Below are 17,680 nucleotides of genomic sequence, written 5' to 3' on the forward strand. Positions count from 1 at the left end.
ATATCAGGCTTTACATTAGGCTTCTCAGACAGTTAAAAGAGCTGTACTCTTTTGAAGGCGGTGATGATTTGCAGCTTCATCATGGTCACATTATGATCACTGAGTGTTCACTTATGCATGTGCATGTAATGTTCACTTCCTGTGGTTCCATTAGTTCGACCAGGTGCCATCTGAATGCTTCTTTAAATTAAGTCATTAAGCTGAATACCTATTTATGTTTTATATTTGAGGTACTCTGCTGATATTTTTAAAGCGATCAGTAATGACTGAGCACGGCAGCATGTGACAGCTGGAGCTTGATAGAAACATTACGTCAGCATGTCCTCGTGCCTCCTTGGGGTTTGTTCACCCAAATTAAAAGAAAATATATAGCTTCTTCTCATTCATTCAGTGTTGGATTTATCTTCCCATGTTTTGAGATATCAACAATTATGGATAATCAGCCTCACTGGGAACATTTTTTGTTGGAACTCATTTAAAAATAAATAGTTCCTATTACACTTTGGATATACACTCACTACTGGATTATTCAGGAAAACCGGGACATTCTTTCATTTTGTTTTTAAATTTTTAATGCTGAGAATGCAATGGACAAAAATCAATTCATTTAGCATTGGGGTGTACATATAGACTGTGTCCTGAGTCGAACATGTTGAGCCTGAGACGTTTTCTGTTCTTTTCGCTGGGATTTTGTTTTTGGTGTTCGCCCCCTGCGTATGTCATTTATATGTTTATGAATCTACATGCCAAATTTCATGTGTACTTGTGACATGTCTAAAGTGTATGCTACACTCAACTAAATGACTTTCATGAGGGAGAGCAGTAACTCTCAGTCACACTTGGGCGATGTTCTTTCCCCTTTAAATGTGTTTGTATTTGATTAACTTCCTCACTTCTTGGAGCATCTTACCTTGTTATGGGGGACAGAAGTCGGTTCCGAACACAGTACAACAGCGATTACTGTTGGAATATAGAGCTATTTAACACATATTTTAATAAAAATATAACACTTACAGCAGCTTTAGTGCAAGTAGTTAAACCTCCTGTTGGTCAGATAGTAATACTGACTCTATACTCCACCATTAGAATGTGTCAGTGTTTAATGAGTTGGCAGTGAGACTCAAAAATCAACTCTCTTACTTACAGGAGCTTTAAGTTAGTGACATTTTAATAGAATGTGAGCAAAAGAATGTCCAACTCAGAACACAGTTGAATAACATCAACCCTACGACCAGACAGGAACCACAATATTAGAAGATTATCAGAAGTTGTAAAATATAGTAAAGTGTAGTTCTTCTGTCAGTGCTGGTTCTGGGAGATACTCCTCCTCTAATTATGAATTAGATGGATTGTCAGAAGGGCCTGCTCACCGATCCCACAGTATATCACCAAACTGCTTCGCGTGGCTTGATGAAAAACGATGCTTGGACTCTTGCGATGACACATTATATGTTTTTTTGTGCAAGCCTCTGTACACCTGCCAATCCTCTTTCCTGATTCAGGACGGGTGCCAGCAACTCACTCCTCAGCCGGTGAAGGACACAGTGATGAGCGAGGAAATGATAAAGGATGAGAAAAAGAAGCAGAGGGCGGAGAATAGGAGGTTGGGTGTAAATCTACAGAAAATGAGTTTGGTAAAGGAAACACATTTAACATTCTAGCAAATTCAACAATTTGGTAAAATATGTAAACTAAAATATATAAATGAAATATTACCAGAAGAGATTCTGCTTCCACTCACCAAATAAATGTCATCGTAAATTACAAATATACATCAAGTTGAAAGCACAGGTCATTCACAGTAGGTAGCATGAGTGTAAATACAGAATGAAAGAGGGAAAAAAAGAGGAAGAGCTCGATGCCAAGTGGGCCAGTGAACCCTGGCGGCAGCAACATCTTGTAAAGTGCCCCCTCAGCAATGCACACAATTACACTCACACACACACACACTTGATCCCAACTCCAATAAAAGCCCTGTACATCAGCAGAGAGGCCGTCCATTAGATAGATGGAGGACAGCAGGCCAAGGTCTAGACACAGTGTCAGAGAGAAGGGCAGAGCTCTCGACGGCTTTATTAAATTATAGATTGGACATGGTGATCTCTTAATGCAGTCATGTTCACACCTTTCCTGTCACGGGTATGGTGAGGACCCAAAAGCAGCACAGGCAGACAGGATATCAGTCGGTAATGACTTTTATTTATCACTGGAGTCTTAAACAGTTTATACAGTGATGAGGAGAAAAGTCTTGGCTCACAGTGATCTGCGAGATCAGAGAAGGAGTGAGTCTGGTGTCGCTGACTGAAGGCAAAGCCGGCAACAGGTGGATTACCTAGCAGGCAGACAGGTCCAGTGGTGAGCTGTGTAGCCGCAGAGCCGAGCAGGTGTGTAACCAGGAGGGGATAGGCGAAACTCGTGGTCGAAGACAGAAGGCTGAGGTAATATCCAGGAGATCGGTCAGGCAGGATAGTCAGAGGCAAGCAGGGTCGGAACCGGGAGATCAGGCAGAAAATCGCTGGAGAGTCTGGTGCAAGCATCGAGAACAATCTGGCAATGAGTGAGAGTGGAGCTGGAGCTTAAATGCAGCCAGAGCAGAGCAGAGAGCACAGGTGAGTGGAGTTGGCTTGATGAGAGGGGTGTGTCTGATTGGCAGATTGAAGCAGGCAGGTGCAGAGTGGTGAGGCAGAGCTGAACTGTGACATTTCCACCCTGTGTTGGACTTCAGGTGCTCGCTTCAGCAAGGGGGGCAGCGTTACTTTAGTTACTAAAGTGATCAAATGAATATAGTGGGGTCAAAAGTACAATGTCAAAATTGTACTCAAGTACAGTACTTGAGTAAATAAGTCCTTAGTTACAATCATTCACTGCCCATAGCATAGACACTACTTTTTTATTCCAGATACAACAGCAGAAAGTAAATAAAGTTCACAGGGAACAGGACAGTACCTATGACTCTGTTCCAAAATTGCAATGATGATGTCACCACTTTATTTTAGCCTTAGCTTACATTAGTTTTCCACACTGTCGTAAACAGAGGATGCACTGTGGACCCCAGTTTTTGCTGTGCAGCAGTACTGGGACAGTAATTAGCATGTTTGTTTATCCTGATTGAAGACTCAAGGTCGGTCAGATCTGCTGTGCGTGGATGCATCAATCTGCATTAGAGAGAAAGTGGAGGTGTGTTTACATGTATTATCTTGTGTGTGCACTTATTAGAAAATCTCAAGCACAGACTGTGTGGGATTATGAAGTCACTCATTCAGAGCGCATGACACAGTGTCGGATGGCGTCACAAGTCGGGTACACAGTCAAGCTGCTCAGGAGGAGTACTGTGGGGCCTGAAGCTGCTCCCATCAAAAATACTTCACACACACACTTATATATAGCACACTGATGGTATTTTTAGAGCTCTTATATAATCATTTTTGACTGTTTGTCTCGAATAAAAAAAGGATCCGTGTGGACATGTAGATAAGAAAGTCTGACAAAATTATTACGTAATGAGTCTATAAATATCTTCAAGGCGCTATAAATAAATCGGCTCACAGTAATTTGAACTAGTTGGATCAGAAACGTGTCCTGGCAACGCATTTCCAAATGTTTTCATTCAGTTTGATCTGATTGTTTCTAACAGCTGACGGGCTGTGAAAGCTGCACTGAAAAGAGATGACAGGAAGTGATGAGCTGAGATGAGAAATACGACAGTAATAGCCATCCTGCTCTCTTTCTCCTTCTTCATACGATTTGTTTTTCCTTTCATTCTCGCTCCCTCCCATCCTCTCTCCCTCTCTGTTCGATCCCTCCGCTTGCCGCCTTTGAAGTTCCTCCCCTCCAAGTTCAGAATGCTGTGTCTTGAGAGAGCGGAGGGGAGGAAGGAAGAGGAAACACCCCAACAACTTCAAAGGGCTTTTCTTGGGTTGTGGGAAGGTGGGGGTTATTTTTAGCCTGCTGGTGCCCACTTACACACTTGAGCTGAAGGTGGAGGAGGAAGGCAGATAGAGGAAAAGGGTGCAGCGAGATCATGTCACACGGTCAGTACTGCCTTACTGCCACCCTGTACACAAAAAGAGGGGGTTTTAACAATATGCTACATTGTATTGTTGAATTTTACACAGAGGACTTGATCTCAGAAATATAGCTGTACTGAGGGCTGCAAATGCGAAGATACAGTTATCTGTCGAAAGAGACGGTGTTATGGGTAATCATATGAGTATAGGAACTGTGTTCAGTCCGTTTATGGATGTAACCAACACAGAATCTGCAGTGAATCACTAGATTTTAGTTAATTTCACTGTTGTCAGCTCAGCCATGATTACTTCCTGGTTAATGATTGCAAAAACCACAGGTAAAAATCATGATGTGAATACTGTTGCAAATACCATGGTATATAGGTGTGTCACGATTCAGAACACCAGTTTGATTTGAACATTTATGTCAGCACTGACGGCTCAGCCATTGTAAGACTATTGTATCTGGATTTGTCAAGATCAACAGATCATTGGTTTTATGTCGTTTACATTTTCAAATTCTTTAAAAAACACAGGGGTACAACAACACCTTGTCTTTATTCTGGCAGCTCTTTGCAGGTAAGAGTTAGGCAAGTCCAAATAAGGATCTCTGAAAAGAAAAGTGAACCCAACATCTGTGGCGCTGTTGGAGTCACCTCTGGTGCCATTAAGTTGATCGTCCTCGTTCACACTGGATAAGTGTCTGGAAGTGCAGCTGCAGGCTATCGTTTAGCTAGCTAAGTCATCTCTGAAGTGTTGTTTCTTAAATTTCTGCAAATCCTTCTTTTGAATTTGATGATCGAAAGTTAAAGTTCATTGCGAACAATTTTCGATTTATAATTAAAATCACGGCTTCCCTAATGGTCTTGAATGAACTGCAGTGTATTCCAATGCTAATGCGTCAACTTGCTGTTGTACATAGTGCACATTACTGTACGTACTGCATTTTTACGGGGTGCAATAGCTTAGATTAGAAAAAGTGAATGAAATACTGTACATAGTGTTTGCAGAGTGTCTGTGCACTGTTATGGGTAATAGTCAGTCCAGTCGCCAGAATATAATGATAGCAGTAAACATTTTTGCAGACCACGGATACGTCCAAGGTTGTGTCCCACACAAGCATATTATGTGGACATTATATGTTTATCAGCCATCTTTCACATCAGGAGGTGGAGGGAGTGCTGGTGACGTATTTACAAGCCAAAAATGCTACCAAATGGCCGACCACAGTGACAAGTGACACCAGTGGATATTTTCAAGGAGACTTAGGGGTATTTCCAGCCGGTTTTGACGCCACGAAAATGGCTGAAATGTTTCATGTGAGGTCAGACCATCTCCATTCGTGATCTTGGCAACCAAAACAGGTATTTTAAGCTAAACCATGATGTTTTCCTAACCCTAACCAAGTGGGTTGTGTGCCTAAACCTAACCAGAGCATTAGCACAGTTTTGTGACAAGAGAGAAATCTAAATAATTCAACCTAAACAAACGTGAAGTAGCGACATAAAGAAACACTTAGTTTTAGCATATCTGCGGCTTTGCCGAAAACGTACTTAGCTAATATTTATTCTGGCTGATTAGGCTGCAACAGTAGGTTGTACAGGTAAAACACCCATCAGATCTCAACATTGCATTTGGCTGCCCTGTGTGTTAAACAAGCTGAGTGGTTGAGCTAACCTCCTCGATGCAGATGCAAACAGCATGTCACGGCCTTAAGGGAAAAGTACTATTTACCGATCTGCCTTGGGTTTTATTTGTATAGGTCATGCCATTCGATCTCTCTGTCATGATAACTTGGTACCCACCAAGGAAACTGCTGAGTGGTCACATTGCTAGAAAAGGTCCAGGCAACCTGCATTAGTCACCGAAAACACAGAAACAAGGTGGGTCAGAATTGAAGCAGAAAGTCAGTCTGTAATCTGTGATGGATGTTAACAATGGACAGTTTCAGTTTTGGCTAATCTATCCAAACTCCTGGTGCTTGTTGTTCTGTTAGATCTATTTTTAGCAATATTTCCCTGTTCTGATATCGCAGCAATGTCTCTGATGAGTACAACTGGTTTACAACCTGACCAACGGCCAGAGCTACAACAATGAAACTAATCTAATTATCTGTATTTTTCCTTTGTGTAAAATAAAGCCACATGAAAAGATATCTGCTCCACCTTATACAGAATACTGTACTGTTTGAAAAAACAAAGAAGAGTGAATAACGTTTACTACAAAGGAAAATGATTGGATGATGAGATGCCAGGAGGCTGATGTATTTTGCCCATCAGGATTCTTGGCTCTGCATTCACATTTTCAGAAAGCCCACACTCAATAACTTTGGATGAGTTTCATACCAGATGGGGAAACATTCATCAAAAATCCATAAAACATGTTACCTGACACTCATTACTCCGTTAATGATTTTATCAATCTCTCATCTATGTTAATATCTTGTACAAAGGTCATAAAAGAAGCTAATAACATGATGATTTCCCACGATGATTACCTCCATTGCTCTTCCATTCTCTCATTACTTACTGTATTATCGTCATTATATTCTTTCTCATTACATTCTCTCATTACGCCCGCAATCATTTTGTCGGAGGAGCGGTCACATTTTCTAACCACGTTCGTCTCAGCTTGAAATACGACTCCTCATATTTGCATGGCGCTCACAGAGAGGTGGTGACTAATCTGATATCCTCCCTCATCTGTTGCAATGAGTTCACCACCCACCGTTTTCTCATGATGGATGGCTAGTAGGTGAAACACTGGGTCTTCAGAGGGAATCACTAATGTGACAGGGTTCAAGCGTATGACTAATGGACTTCACTTTAATACACTCAGATTCAACACCTTCAGACCTACGAGGACAACATTCTCCTTCTGCCCTTTGGTTTATATTCACTCATGTTTTAAAGTCCAGCTAAAATTAAATTTTATGTTTATTTTCTGCTACAGAATATAAATGTCTTCTGTAAAGACCCAAAAAGACTGGGCCACTAGATGGCGAGCACTGCCATATTGCACTGTTTCCGCCCATACAACCTTTCCATTTCCATTGCATCAAACTAATTAAACAGAAACTTATCCGAAAAATTAACATTATTAATTGAATTGACTTCAACTTCATAGTGTCCCATGTTTCCTCTGCTAGTATGGAGGAGGAGGCATCAGCCAGCCACCAGGGGGTGATCAAGATTTTTTTTTTTTCACTTTGGGGGATTTGTAATGTCATCCATCTTTATATACAATCACTGGTTCAGCCCTGTGAACCCCCATGCTTGACTTGATGCAAGAATAACAATGCTAACATTGCTTTGTTCCTGCTGGCACATCCTATTGTTCCCTGTACATCTGAAGTTACACACAGTACTAGCAGCCATGAAAATATTTTAAGTTGTAGTTAGAGGTCCAATACAACTACAACTAAGTTCTGCACCATGACTTACTAAACGAGCTACCAAACAAATATTCAATCTCAAAAAAGCATGCTGCTTTAATCAGTCTGCAGGCTAGATAATTATGCAACTAATAGCACATTGAACCACTTACAAACATGTCTTGTAAGTCCCAGTTACCAAGCAAGTTTTTTATACAGGGTCTCCATGGGCCTGCAGGTTTAGCTATCAATCAAATGTCTCTCTGTAATTTCAGTTGCACTTTACTGAATACATTAACAAATGAAAAATCTTTATATAAACTCTCTGCTTGGACAGCAATAGAGGACTTAGGAATGCTGTCAGTGGTTTAGCTGATATCGCCATGTTGGTGTTGTTGGAACATCATAATCATTGTTGTTCTAGGATCATCATTTCAACTGATAAAAAAGCGACAAGGTCAAATATTTGGAGCAAGCCATTGTAATGGGTTAAACACAGGACTCTCACTCAGGAGGACTGAGGTTTGTGTCCAGTTTGGAATATATTCCTGACTTATTTCTACGTTAAAGTGATAGTTGGGGTCTTTTGATGTGGAGTTGTATGAGGTATTTATCCCTCGTCAGTGTATCACCTGCAGTAGACGACCATCAGTTCTCCCTCTGTGTGGAGAAGCAGCTCGTAGCACCGACAGGGAAGCAGAGCATTGTACTGCTAAACTGTACTGACAGCAAGACTTGCAGGTAAGTTTACGCTGTATTATGAATATGTTTGGCGCTTAACATGCCATTGGTCATCTACTGCAGGTAAAACACTGACTAGGGATAAGTACCTCGTACAACCCCAGACCAAAAAACCCAAACTATGACTTTAACTTCAGTTACTAGTTTGACTTTTCCCCCAGTTTTCTTAGTTTGGCTTGGTTTGGGAAACAAAAGCACGTGACAGTGTAGGAAAAGATGGTTTAGATTGAAATAGACCCTTCACCATGTCCTAGAAAGGATAACTGTTTATTTTTCTGGTCTTCTTCCTGAGTTGCAAAGCTGTGACCTTACAAAAACATTAATGGTCAGTTTCAATGATGGTCCAGGACCAACGTTAATAATGATGTTCTAGGAACAACACCAACACAGCGATATCAAATAGTGCATCTGTCAGCAGTTTGTCCAGCTAGTTGTTGACCTTTGAGGCTTCAATGCCGACAGAAAAGACTACGCTTCATACGTTCAGCAGCACATCAGCAGAATTTACTGCTATTCTCCTCTGATTTACATTTCAGCCTGTGATCTCTCTGTTACTGTACGCCTCATTCAACACAGCAACTAGACTGTTTGAATGCTGCCCAACACCCTTCAATAGACACACATGAGGCACGCAGCACCTATAATATTCACAGTTGCGCGCCAATCGAGTTTGAGACGTAAAAGAATCTTTTGAACATTTATTGGACGGAAGAGTAAGAATCACCAACTCAGACAAATCTGTCTGACTTTTCATGTGTATCGCAAGTCATGTTGCCCTTGGATAAGACACATCTGGTCTGGAATGAGGATGCAGTGTGACGTCTGCCATGTATGTTCTTCCTCTCCCGATGAAGCCCACTGCTTTGCTTACAGCCCCTCAGGCACAAACTGACTGCTATTTAAACAGCGCTGGTGAGCAAAGAATAAGGCACCATCAGCTCCCCAGTGAAGCTCACTTTGATGAATGAGCAGAGGTGTAAAGTATAGATTACCATTTTTGTTGTAGTGTCGAAACTGCATGTATGCACTTCCCTCGAGAGCTTTGTACTGTGTGCGTCTGTGGGTTTGCGTGAATGCACTTACACACATGCTTGCGTGAACTTTTGTTTGTGGGTGTGAGTGCATGCAGGTTTGTGTGCGATCTGTATGTTTTAAATTCTGTCGCATGCTCTGTTGTCTCCAGTTGAATAATGTATAGGGTGCATGTATTCCATCTTTCTACTGTCACACTGTTAACCCCTCCACTCCTGGAGAGCTGCTGGCTAAACGTTGTCCATATGAGCAACATTTAAAGCAGCAGGAGGCAAAGTATTTGGGTAAAACTACAATGATCTCAGCAGCTTTAATTGCAAAGTGGGGCTAAGTGAGAGTCTATAGAACCATATTATTTACTCAAATTCAAGGTGAATAGTGAAAGATGAAGCTGGATTCACCAATATTGCTTTCCTTCCATAACCATATCTGATTTTGTTCATTATTTTTACTGTATTCATTTGGCCTGATATTATGTTCACGTCCAATTCTGGAGAGGGGTGAGGGAATAAATCCACAATGAAACCTTGCCCACCTCTGTACGATGAAAGCCTTGACGACTTTGTGGTCCTGGTACTCCGTGCTAAATACGTCCATTGCGTTTCCGACAGGAGACAGCAAGAAAGGCGGCTGGTGGACTCTGGTAGTCTTTTGGACAACCAGAGGGAGGGAGGGTCATGGGTGGGGCCAGTGCCCACTGCTGCATACCTGTTCTCGGCTGTGCCCTGGTAGTCCGCTGGACAAAGTCTCCCTGGTCTCTTCGGTATTCTTTGGTATAAAGCTGACCGACCAACTTTGTAAACTTTCACTTGCTCTGTGCAGATGACTGGTGTCATTTTACAGAACTTCTGGATGTTAGAGTTGAAATTCTGATTCTGAATGTCCTCTGCAATTTAAGGCCAGCAGTGTGCTACATGCAAGCTAACTGTTCTTGCTGTTCTCTTCCCTGTTACCTGTCGTTTTCCCACCCCAACTTCTCATCTCTCAAGTCTCTTGATCAGAATCCCTCACCCTAACTCTCACTCGTACTCTTCTCTCTTGCTCCCCACATGTACCACTCCCCAGTTCTCACTTTAACCCTGCTTCTCTCCTCCTCTGTGTCCTCTTGCAGGAGTGTGCCTGGTGCTGGGTTGCATGATCTTCCCCGACGGATGGGACGCCGAGGTGATTCGGGACATGTGCGGGGAGCAGACAGGGAAATACTCCCTAGGCGATTGCTCTGTACGCTGGGCCTATATGCTGGCCATCATGGGCATCCTGGACGCCCTCATTCTCTCCTTCCTGGCCTTCGTCCTGGGTAACCGGCAGACGGACTTCTATCTTGATGATTTGCAGACAGACAACAAAGGTGAGCAAAGGAATGATAAAACACAATGCTTTTTAAGAGTAGTAATGGCCTAAATGTGACACTTAATGCTTGATTTGGTCTGCCTTGTCTGGATATATAGATGGGTCTTTGTTCTCATACAGAAGTTAACAAAGAAGGTTCCTCAATTCTAACTGATAACCATTGCAGCTGTTGCTGGCTGATTTGAGTATCTATGGTAACTAGCTAGTTTAGTCTAGTTTGAAACTATGAGTTGGCTGAAAACTCCATCTCTAGCCTAAGGCTGTTAGAATTATATCATATCATATCCATATTTGGGTTGAAAATATTAAAAAGTCAGCTAAAGCCACATGTCTGAGGGAAAGAGTCAGTATTCTCACCAGCTGATGATCCATGTAGGAACTGTTAGGATTCTTAGGCCGACTATAGAAAACCATACCGTGGTAAGCAACACAGAGGTTTGAATTATGCTTTATTGTCACTTACACAAGAGAAAAGGCTTGATGAGAGCTAATGATGAGGTTGGGAAACGAACGCTATCTCAGGTCTGATTTGGCTGGGGTTACTGGAGTGGAAACTCCCCTGAATCTGATAAAGAGCGCTAACGTTAAACTCTAAACTGTGATATACTGGTAGTAGCAAAATAGCTGCTGACATGGTAGATGTGCCAGTCCTGAACACAGCTTCTTGTAATGTAACATAGCCCCAAATAATAACATAGTTATTCGCAAAAGACAGCGACTTTTTGTGCTATTTGTGTAACTATTGGCATCTACCTCATTTGGGCCTATTGTTTCAAAACGTGGAGCGCTTCAGGTTGTTTCATTTGGGCATGAACACAGAAATTACACTCGGGTTGCTTGGTGAAACAATCAGGCCGAGATTTGCCTTGGGACGGTGGTCTCGGCTCACCTCCACTCGAACTCAGGAACAGTTTGTTTGTAGTCAGAAAGCAATTGACCCTACCATCTGAAATAACTGGCCTGATGGTTAAAGATAATCTAATAAGGCATACCTAATGTGCTGTATGAAAAACAACTGCCGTGCAAGTGTGTGCTGGTATGGACTCATCAGAGCTGTTCTACAACACGAGGCAGCACGTCTTCTAATAAGACATTGTTTTCTGGCTATTTGTTTAATTCAAGGAACTCTGGTATATAATCCACACATAAACACAATGAAAACAATTAGCAATACAAGCACTTACAAAGAAAGAAAAGAATGAGGAGGAAGTGTTTTGAGGTGAATCATCCGGCGACCATGGCATTTGTTATGGGGCCGCTCTTGACTGTTGCTGTTCACACAAATGAACCAAGAGGAAAAAGCAACAACTGTATTAAATGAGTCCCTGAGTCAAAAGCAAACAAAAACTACTGGTCCAATACATCCTCGTACCTAAACGACTGAATAGGTCGATTGCCAGTGACACCCAAAAAGACATTACCGTTGAAACGTAGCAGCAACAGGCATAACAGACCTTCATCTTACACTCACTGTTTGGTTAGGTCTAGGAAAACATCATGGTTTGGGTTAAAATAACTACGTTATGTATGTAAATTCAGTTATGTTATGAATGTGATGTACCTTAACTATGTTAGTGAGTTAAAATAACTCACTGTTGACATTTTGATTCACACCAGAAATAAACGGCAGTCTCCTCCGTGCAGCTTTTGCCGTGTAACGATGGGTCATAATAAGCTCCTGCACAGTCAGCTTATAAGGTTATTTTTCTAAAGATGACGGGCTGGCAGGTCTGAAAATGCCCTAAATTCACATTTTTATTCTACAAGCCTTTAAAAGCACATTAACATAAACCTGAGTTAAAATCTAAAGGAAATAAGAAGAGAAGGAGCCTGGTGTGGAATACAGTAACTCCCTGCCTCTAAAGGAGGGTTAGCCAGTCAATCTTCATCCAGCTCTAATTTTCGAGGCCTTAACTCTGAGGCCATTAACGTGAACGAAATTTGCAGCAGTTGAAAAATGACTGCACTCCAACCTGACCTCAGTGCCAAATTGCTTTCGGTGCTGTATCCAAGTGCAGGAGAGAGCCCTCCAGCGGGCTCCTGACAGTTTGCATGATGTTGCATCAGGAACACTTGAATTGCATTGTTTCAGCTGTATGAAACGAGAGGAAGAGGAGGAAAGGAATGGCAGAAGAAGGTGGTGGAGGGGCAACAGTGAAAGATACAATACAATAACAACAAAAAAAAAACAGAAAGACTCCTTACATAAGGATTATGTGTTTGATTTGACTCAATAACCAGATGTACAACAACACAAAGAGAAACAGAGATGTGTGACAGGAGACATAGTAGACTGAGAGATATACAGACAGATAGAGTAACGGAGAGAGGGGGAGTGAGAGGAAGAGATAAAGACAGAGAAAAGTGACATAAGATGTCTCGCTTCTCCGACGGTCTATCTCCATGATGGTTTCCATGGTAACTGGAGATATTCCAGAGCGTGGGCGTGTCTTTCTGTTCTTATCTGATTAACCTCACTAACAGTCTCAGTGATTTTACACATTTCATGCATCTAATGCTCCAGCAGCTGTGTGAAGTTCCTTTTATCGCTCGCATTTCTTTTATAGAAACAAACGTCCCTCAGCTTCTGTATAGCAGCTGATAGGACGAAACTATGTGACAACCTGCAGGCAGTTCAGGACAGCATGTGTTGTCCATCTAATTGACAGTGCATCAGATCAATAACAAGAAAAATACCAGTGGGTTTATATATCAACATATGCTGTAACAATAATTATTATTTTCACAGTACAGGAACCTTTTAAGCAGAAATAAATTGACTACAACAAACAAACAAAATGAATACAAAATGTGTACTTTTTGACCAAAATAAAATTGTTTTTCACCACCAAGTGATGAGCTAAGTGTTTAACTCAGATTAACATAAGCTGATTCCTGTTTTGCACAAATATGCACTTTTTCTGCTCCTGCCTCACTGTGTTTATGCCAACACCTTTGTTCTTCTTTGTCCTTGCAGATTTTGCTGTGTCGAGGGTAAGTTGACTTTTTGCTTTATACATTTCATGTGCACTATTGTTTGAGGAATACATTAACATTTGCCTGCGCAAAGCCTCATTAACTTTTGAGCATAGTACAGTGCATAGCCACACATACTGACAGTGGAGTCTTGTTTTCCTGCTGGCATACAGATTGTAAGGTCATTTGTCACTTTGAGGCTGTTAGCATTTGGTATCAATATCCATCCTGAGTGATCCGATCACAGGCGAACAGCTCTAAGTACAGACCAATCACTCAGAGCACATTCGGAGACGGTCTACGACGCATTTGTCCACATTGTTTTAAGCAGTGCGTCCAGAGCCACATTGAAGAAGCACCTGCTCAACTGACGTCCTCCATAAAACAAGCCACATCAACAGACATAATGGATTACACAGTGTCTGATTTACATGTGAAAGTAAATAACGTGTTCGTGCTCTCTTAACCTGCCAGTGTTAGTATCAGATTTCTGTTTCAACTAAGCTTTGAACTAGTAATGGCAATATACCCAGACTCCATGACAAATGGCGTGATTTTAAGAGTTGTTGACTGAAGGGAAACTTGACAAACTTTGCTAAACTTTGCTACTGCAAATTAAAAGTTATTCATGCCTTCTTGTAAATTCGACATTAAATGAAACACATTAGGTTGTTTCTTTCCTTGTAAAAAGAGTTAGTTTGTCGCAGCAACACTGTACCAACCCGTCTGTCTGTGTGTCTGAAGTGCGTCTTACCTGCGAACATGTAGCAGCTGTTTGAACACACTGTTACACTAAATTTATAAGAGAAGATGTCATTTTACAGTAACTAATATAGGCAAATTCCTAGATGTTCATGGAGAAAGTCACCAGACTCCCTTATGAAATCGCAAAATTTTGTGAGCTGTGGACGCTGCCTTCAACGCATTCTTAACTATTTGGGCCATCTTGTTTATTCGGCAAACATTATACATGAAGGTTTTTCTTTATTTTGGTTAAAAAAAAACTTGTTGTTTGTTGTATGTTTTTGTTTGCATATACTGTGAAGTGGGGAAGTGAGATCCAATCACAAGAGGTCACTCGAGATGTATGTCAAGACGCATTTTAATACCAGGTGCTAACTGACGGGCGTTAAGCTGTTTGGTCGTGATCAGACGCATGTTGATAAGAGATGTGAACAGCCTCACAGGGATATCCCAACCTTTAGTCTGTAGTGTGGGTCAAGCTCTAAACACACCAGATCCTTTACTTACCTTCCCGTTGCCCCCACGTTTTTTGACTCAGTTTATAACAGAAGCCTTATGTAAAAAAAAACGTTGTCTCGAAGCCCAAGTGACCCTGATGATATCACTTTGACATCACCCATCTTTGACTCAACCTCCCCGTCACCAGTAAACTGATGTTTATATGTGAAACTGTAGCATTTTTTCCTTACATGTTCATTCATGATGCTTAATTTTGGATGGCCTCAGTCTCTGAATCTGTACAATGAGAACCTTCTGTGTTGTTTCCCTCAGATTGAGGTGCGGGACAGAAGAGAGCCAAGGTACGGAGTGCAGCGTCTTCACTGAGGGCAACAACGGCACTGGAAAACTTCTCTTCTCTTCTCTTCTCTGCTCTTCTCTTCTCTTCTCTTCTCTTCTCTTCTCTTCTCTCACCCATCTGTTTCTCTCTCTCCTCTTCTCTTCTTTTCTCTTCTCTCCAATGATCAGGATATCACCCACTTTCAATGCAGACACCAAGTGTACAGGATTCTGTAAGATAAAAAAAAAATCAACAAAACACACTGGGATAAACTATATTTTGAAAAAAAAAAATTATACAAGGTTGTACAGTGCATTTAACACTCAACGACTTTCTCAACGAATACCTTTATGATGAAAAAAAAAAGATTTACTGTATTTAAAGTCTTGATTTGTGTGAGAAATTAAATCCCTGAGATGAAGAACCATAACGTCCATCTAAGATTTTACGATGATTTATTTAAGAATCTTGCTATTTAATGACTTTGAGTTTTGCGTGTTGTATACATTCATAGCTTCAGGAAGCAGATTATTGATAAGAGTCGAGACTCGCAATACAGCAGCAAGTACATTGTTTAACATCCACAACACTTCAACAGGGACTTGTATGGCTCTTCATCTAAGGACTTTCAAATGTGAGGAATTTAAAGGAGTACCCCATTGCAGCTTTACAGAACATCTCTGGGAGATTCTCTACTGTACATACTTAACAATGTAAATAACATTACTGCTGACAAAACAGCCGACAACAAAACCTCATCCGACTCTAATGCATTTGAGTATTTCTACCCTCGGTTTCAGTGTTCCTCTTGCCAGAAGAGCATCGGAGAACGTGCAAATCCATTGTGTTTATATGACTCCACACTACTCATTTGGTGGGATTAGAGAAGGGAGTAAAATGGAAATCTTTAAGCTGGATATTCCACAGAAAAGCAGAGGACCGTGAATCAAAGTGATTGTGTATGATCACTATTTTTTGACACCGAACACAGGCGCTTCCCCTGCATCAACGTGGCCTCAAAACAAGCCCCCTTATTGTAGTTTTCCACCCTACAGTACATAGTGAAAATTCAAATTGCTGAACTGAATTGCAGCTGTCCAAGTCAGACTTAGAAGTCATGTTTTTTTTTCTTTTTGTCTGAGTTCAGTCCTTTGTAAAATCCAGTGTGCAGTTTACTCCAGTTTATGGCTCCAGCATACAGTGATCAGTTTACTCTACAGATGTCTTAAGACTGTGTGAATATGGCTGTATGAGTCGGCCTTCTCTCAGAGGGAAGCCCCAAGTGCTGCATTGTCTTAAGGTGATGTCACTTATATGCCTCTTTAAATAAGCAACGCTGCTTGTAGTAGTAGTAGTAGGAATCATAAGAGGGATGAAATCACAGTGGATAATCCCCCAAAGAACAAAAGTCCTAAAAGAGTACAACATCACGTCAAAATGTTGCCTCTGTGACGTGAGTATTAGTCAGCAGAAGATGGTGTCCTACCATTTAATCCCTACTACCATGTTAGACACCAATTTTTATGTTGTTATGGGCAGGATTTTAGAAATCCTGAGGTCAGGAGCCCAAGTCCTCGCGAGGCACCTTGGCGCCCCCAATGGTAAAGTAGCATAAAAGTAGCTAAGCTGAAACATAATGGGCCTCATGCAAGAACAGTTTTTTCCGTGATGTTTGTCACATGAGTGTTCTGTATCGGATTCAGCAAACTTGTCGCAAATCGCTCGTTTCAACCTGATTAGTACCTCCTGTTTACGAGGAGGTGTGCGGTCGTGAGAGTAATTTGCGCCTAAAAGTGCTACATAAGGCTAACTGTTCCGCTTCATGTGAGATGCTTGTAAGACTAGATAAAGCAAAGCAGCCCATGACTTAGATAGGTTAGGGTTAAGGCAGCCTGACGAGAGATTGATGGGAGAATATTATACAGTAAATGGTGTTACAGTGCTGTATGCAACAGCAACCCACTCCCCAGAGGGAATGTTGGCAGTGTACGTTTCTGCAAACCACTGATATATTGCAACTTTACATGTCTTTGTGTCACAATTTTAGGTTTCTTTTGGTTCAATTAACAGTTTTATGTTGTGACAACACTGTGCCTATGGTCTGGTTAGGTTTAGGAACAAAAACACTTGTTTTGGGGTGAGGAAAATATTTCATTTTGGCTTAAAATACTAAAAACTTAATTTTTTCATCACAATCACAGCTGGAAAACATCCCCAGGTCTCCTTAAAAATATCCAGTGGTTCCAAGCAAATGTTGAAAAGCAGTCTTGAACAGTGGTCACTGGCTTTGCAGCCTTGTTTGCTAGCTGTAACTCTAACACCATCTCCTTCATCTTGTGACATGAGGGGTCAGTTCATGTAATGAAAACGTGATGTGACATGTAGTATAAAGAAAAATATGGTAAAAAAAAAAATGCACAAATTTGAGCGTATCTGTTGTTTACAGAAACATTAACTGCCAACATTTCTTTCTGGCGACTTGGCCGGCAACAGAAGATGTTCCCTTGGACAACTACTGAAATGCATAAGCTGCCATGCATAAATATGCCAACAGAATCTGAATCCAGAAGAAGAATCAAAGTTTTCCAACCTCTCAGTAAATTGTCAAGCCAAGATTAATTGATTTTGGCAACGTATTTGAACTTCAATTTCATTCAAACAAAGGCATTATGATTTGAT

At 41.2% G+C, this 17,680-nt stretch overlaps 1 protein-coding gene across 1 annotated transcript in view; it reads left to right on the forward strand.

The window, feature by feature from the left end:
* LOC141000231 (LHFPL tetraspan subfamily member 4 protein-like) overlaps nucleotides 1-15,048 on the forward strand; it is a 29,158-nt gene extending 14,110 nt beyond the window's left edge. The window contains exons 2-4 of the mRNA XM_073470889.1: nucleotides 10,265-10,501; nucleotides 13,481-13,497; nucleotides 14,995-15,048. Coding sequence (XP_073326990.1) covers nucleotides 10,265-10,501; nucleotides 13,481-13,497; nucleotides 14,995-15,048 — 308 coding nt within the window. The remainder of the gene's footprint in view (nucleotides 1-10,264; nucleotides 10,502-13,480; nucleotides 13,498-14,994) is intronic.
* The last annotated feature ends 2,632 nt before the right edge of the window (nucleotides 15,049-17,680 follow it).

Source organism: Pagrus major, chromosome 7 (genome assembly GCF_040436345.1).
Source record: "Pagrus major chromosome 7, Pma_NU_1.0".
Lineage (NCBI taxonomy): Eukaryota > Metazoa > Chordata > Actinopteri > Spariformes > Sparidae > Pagrus > Pagrus major.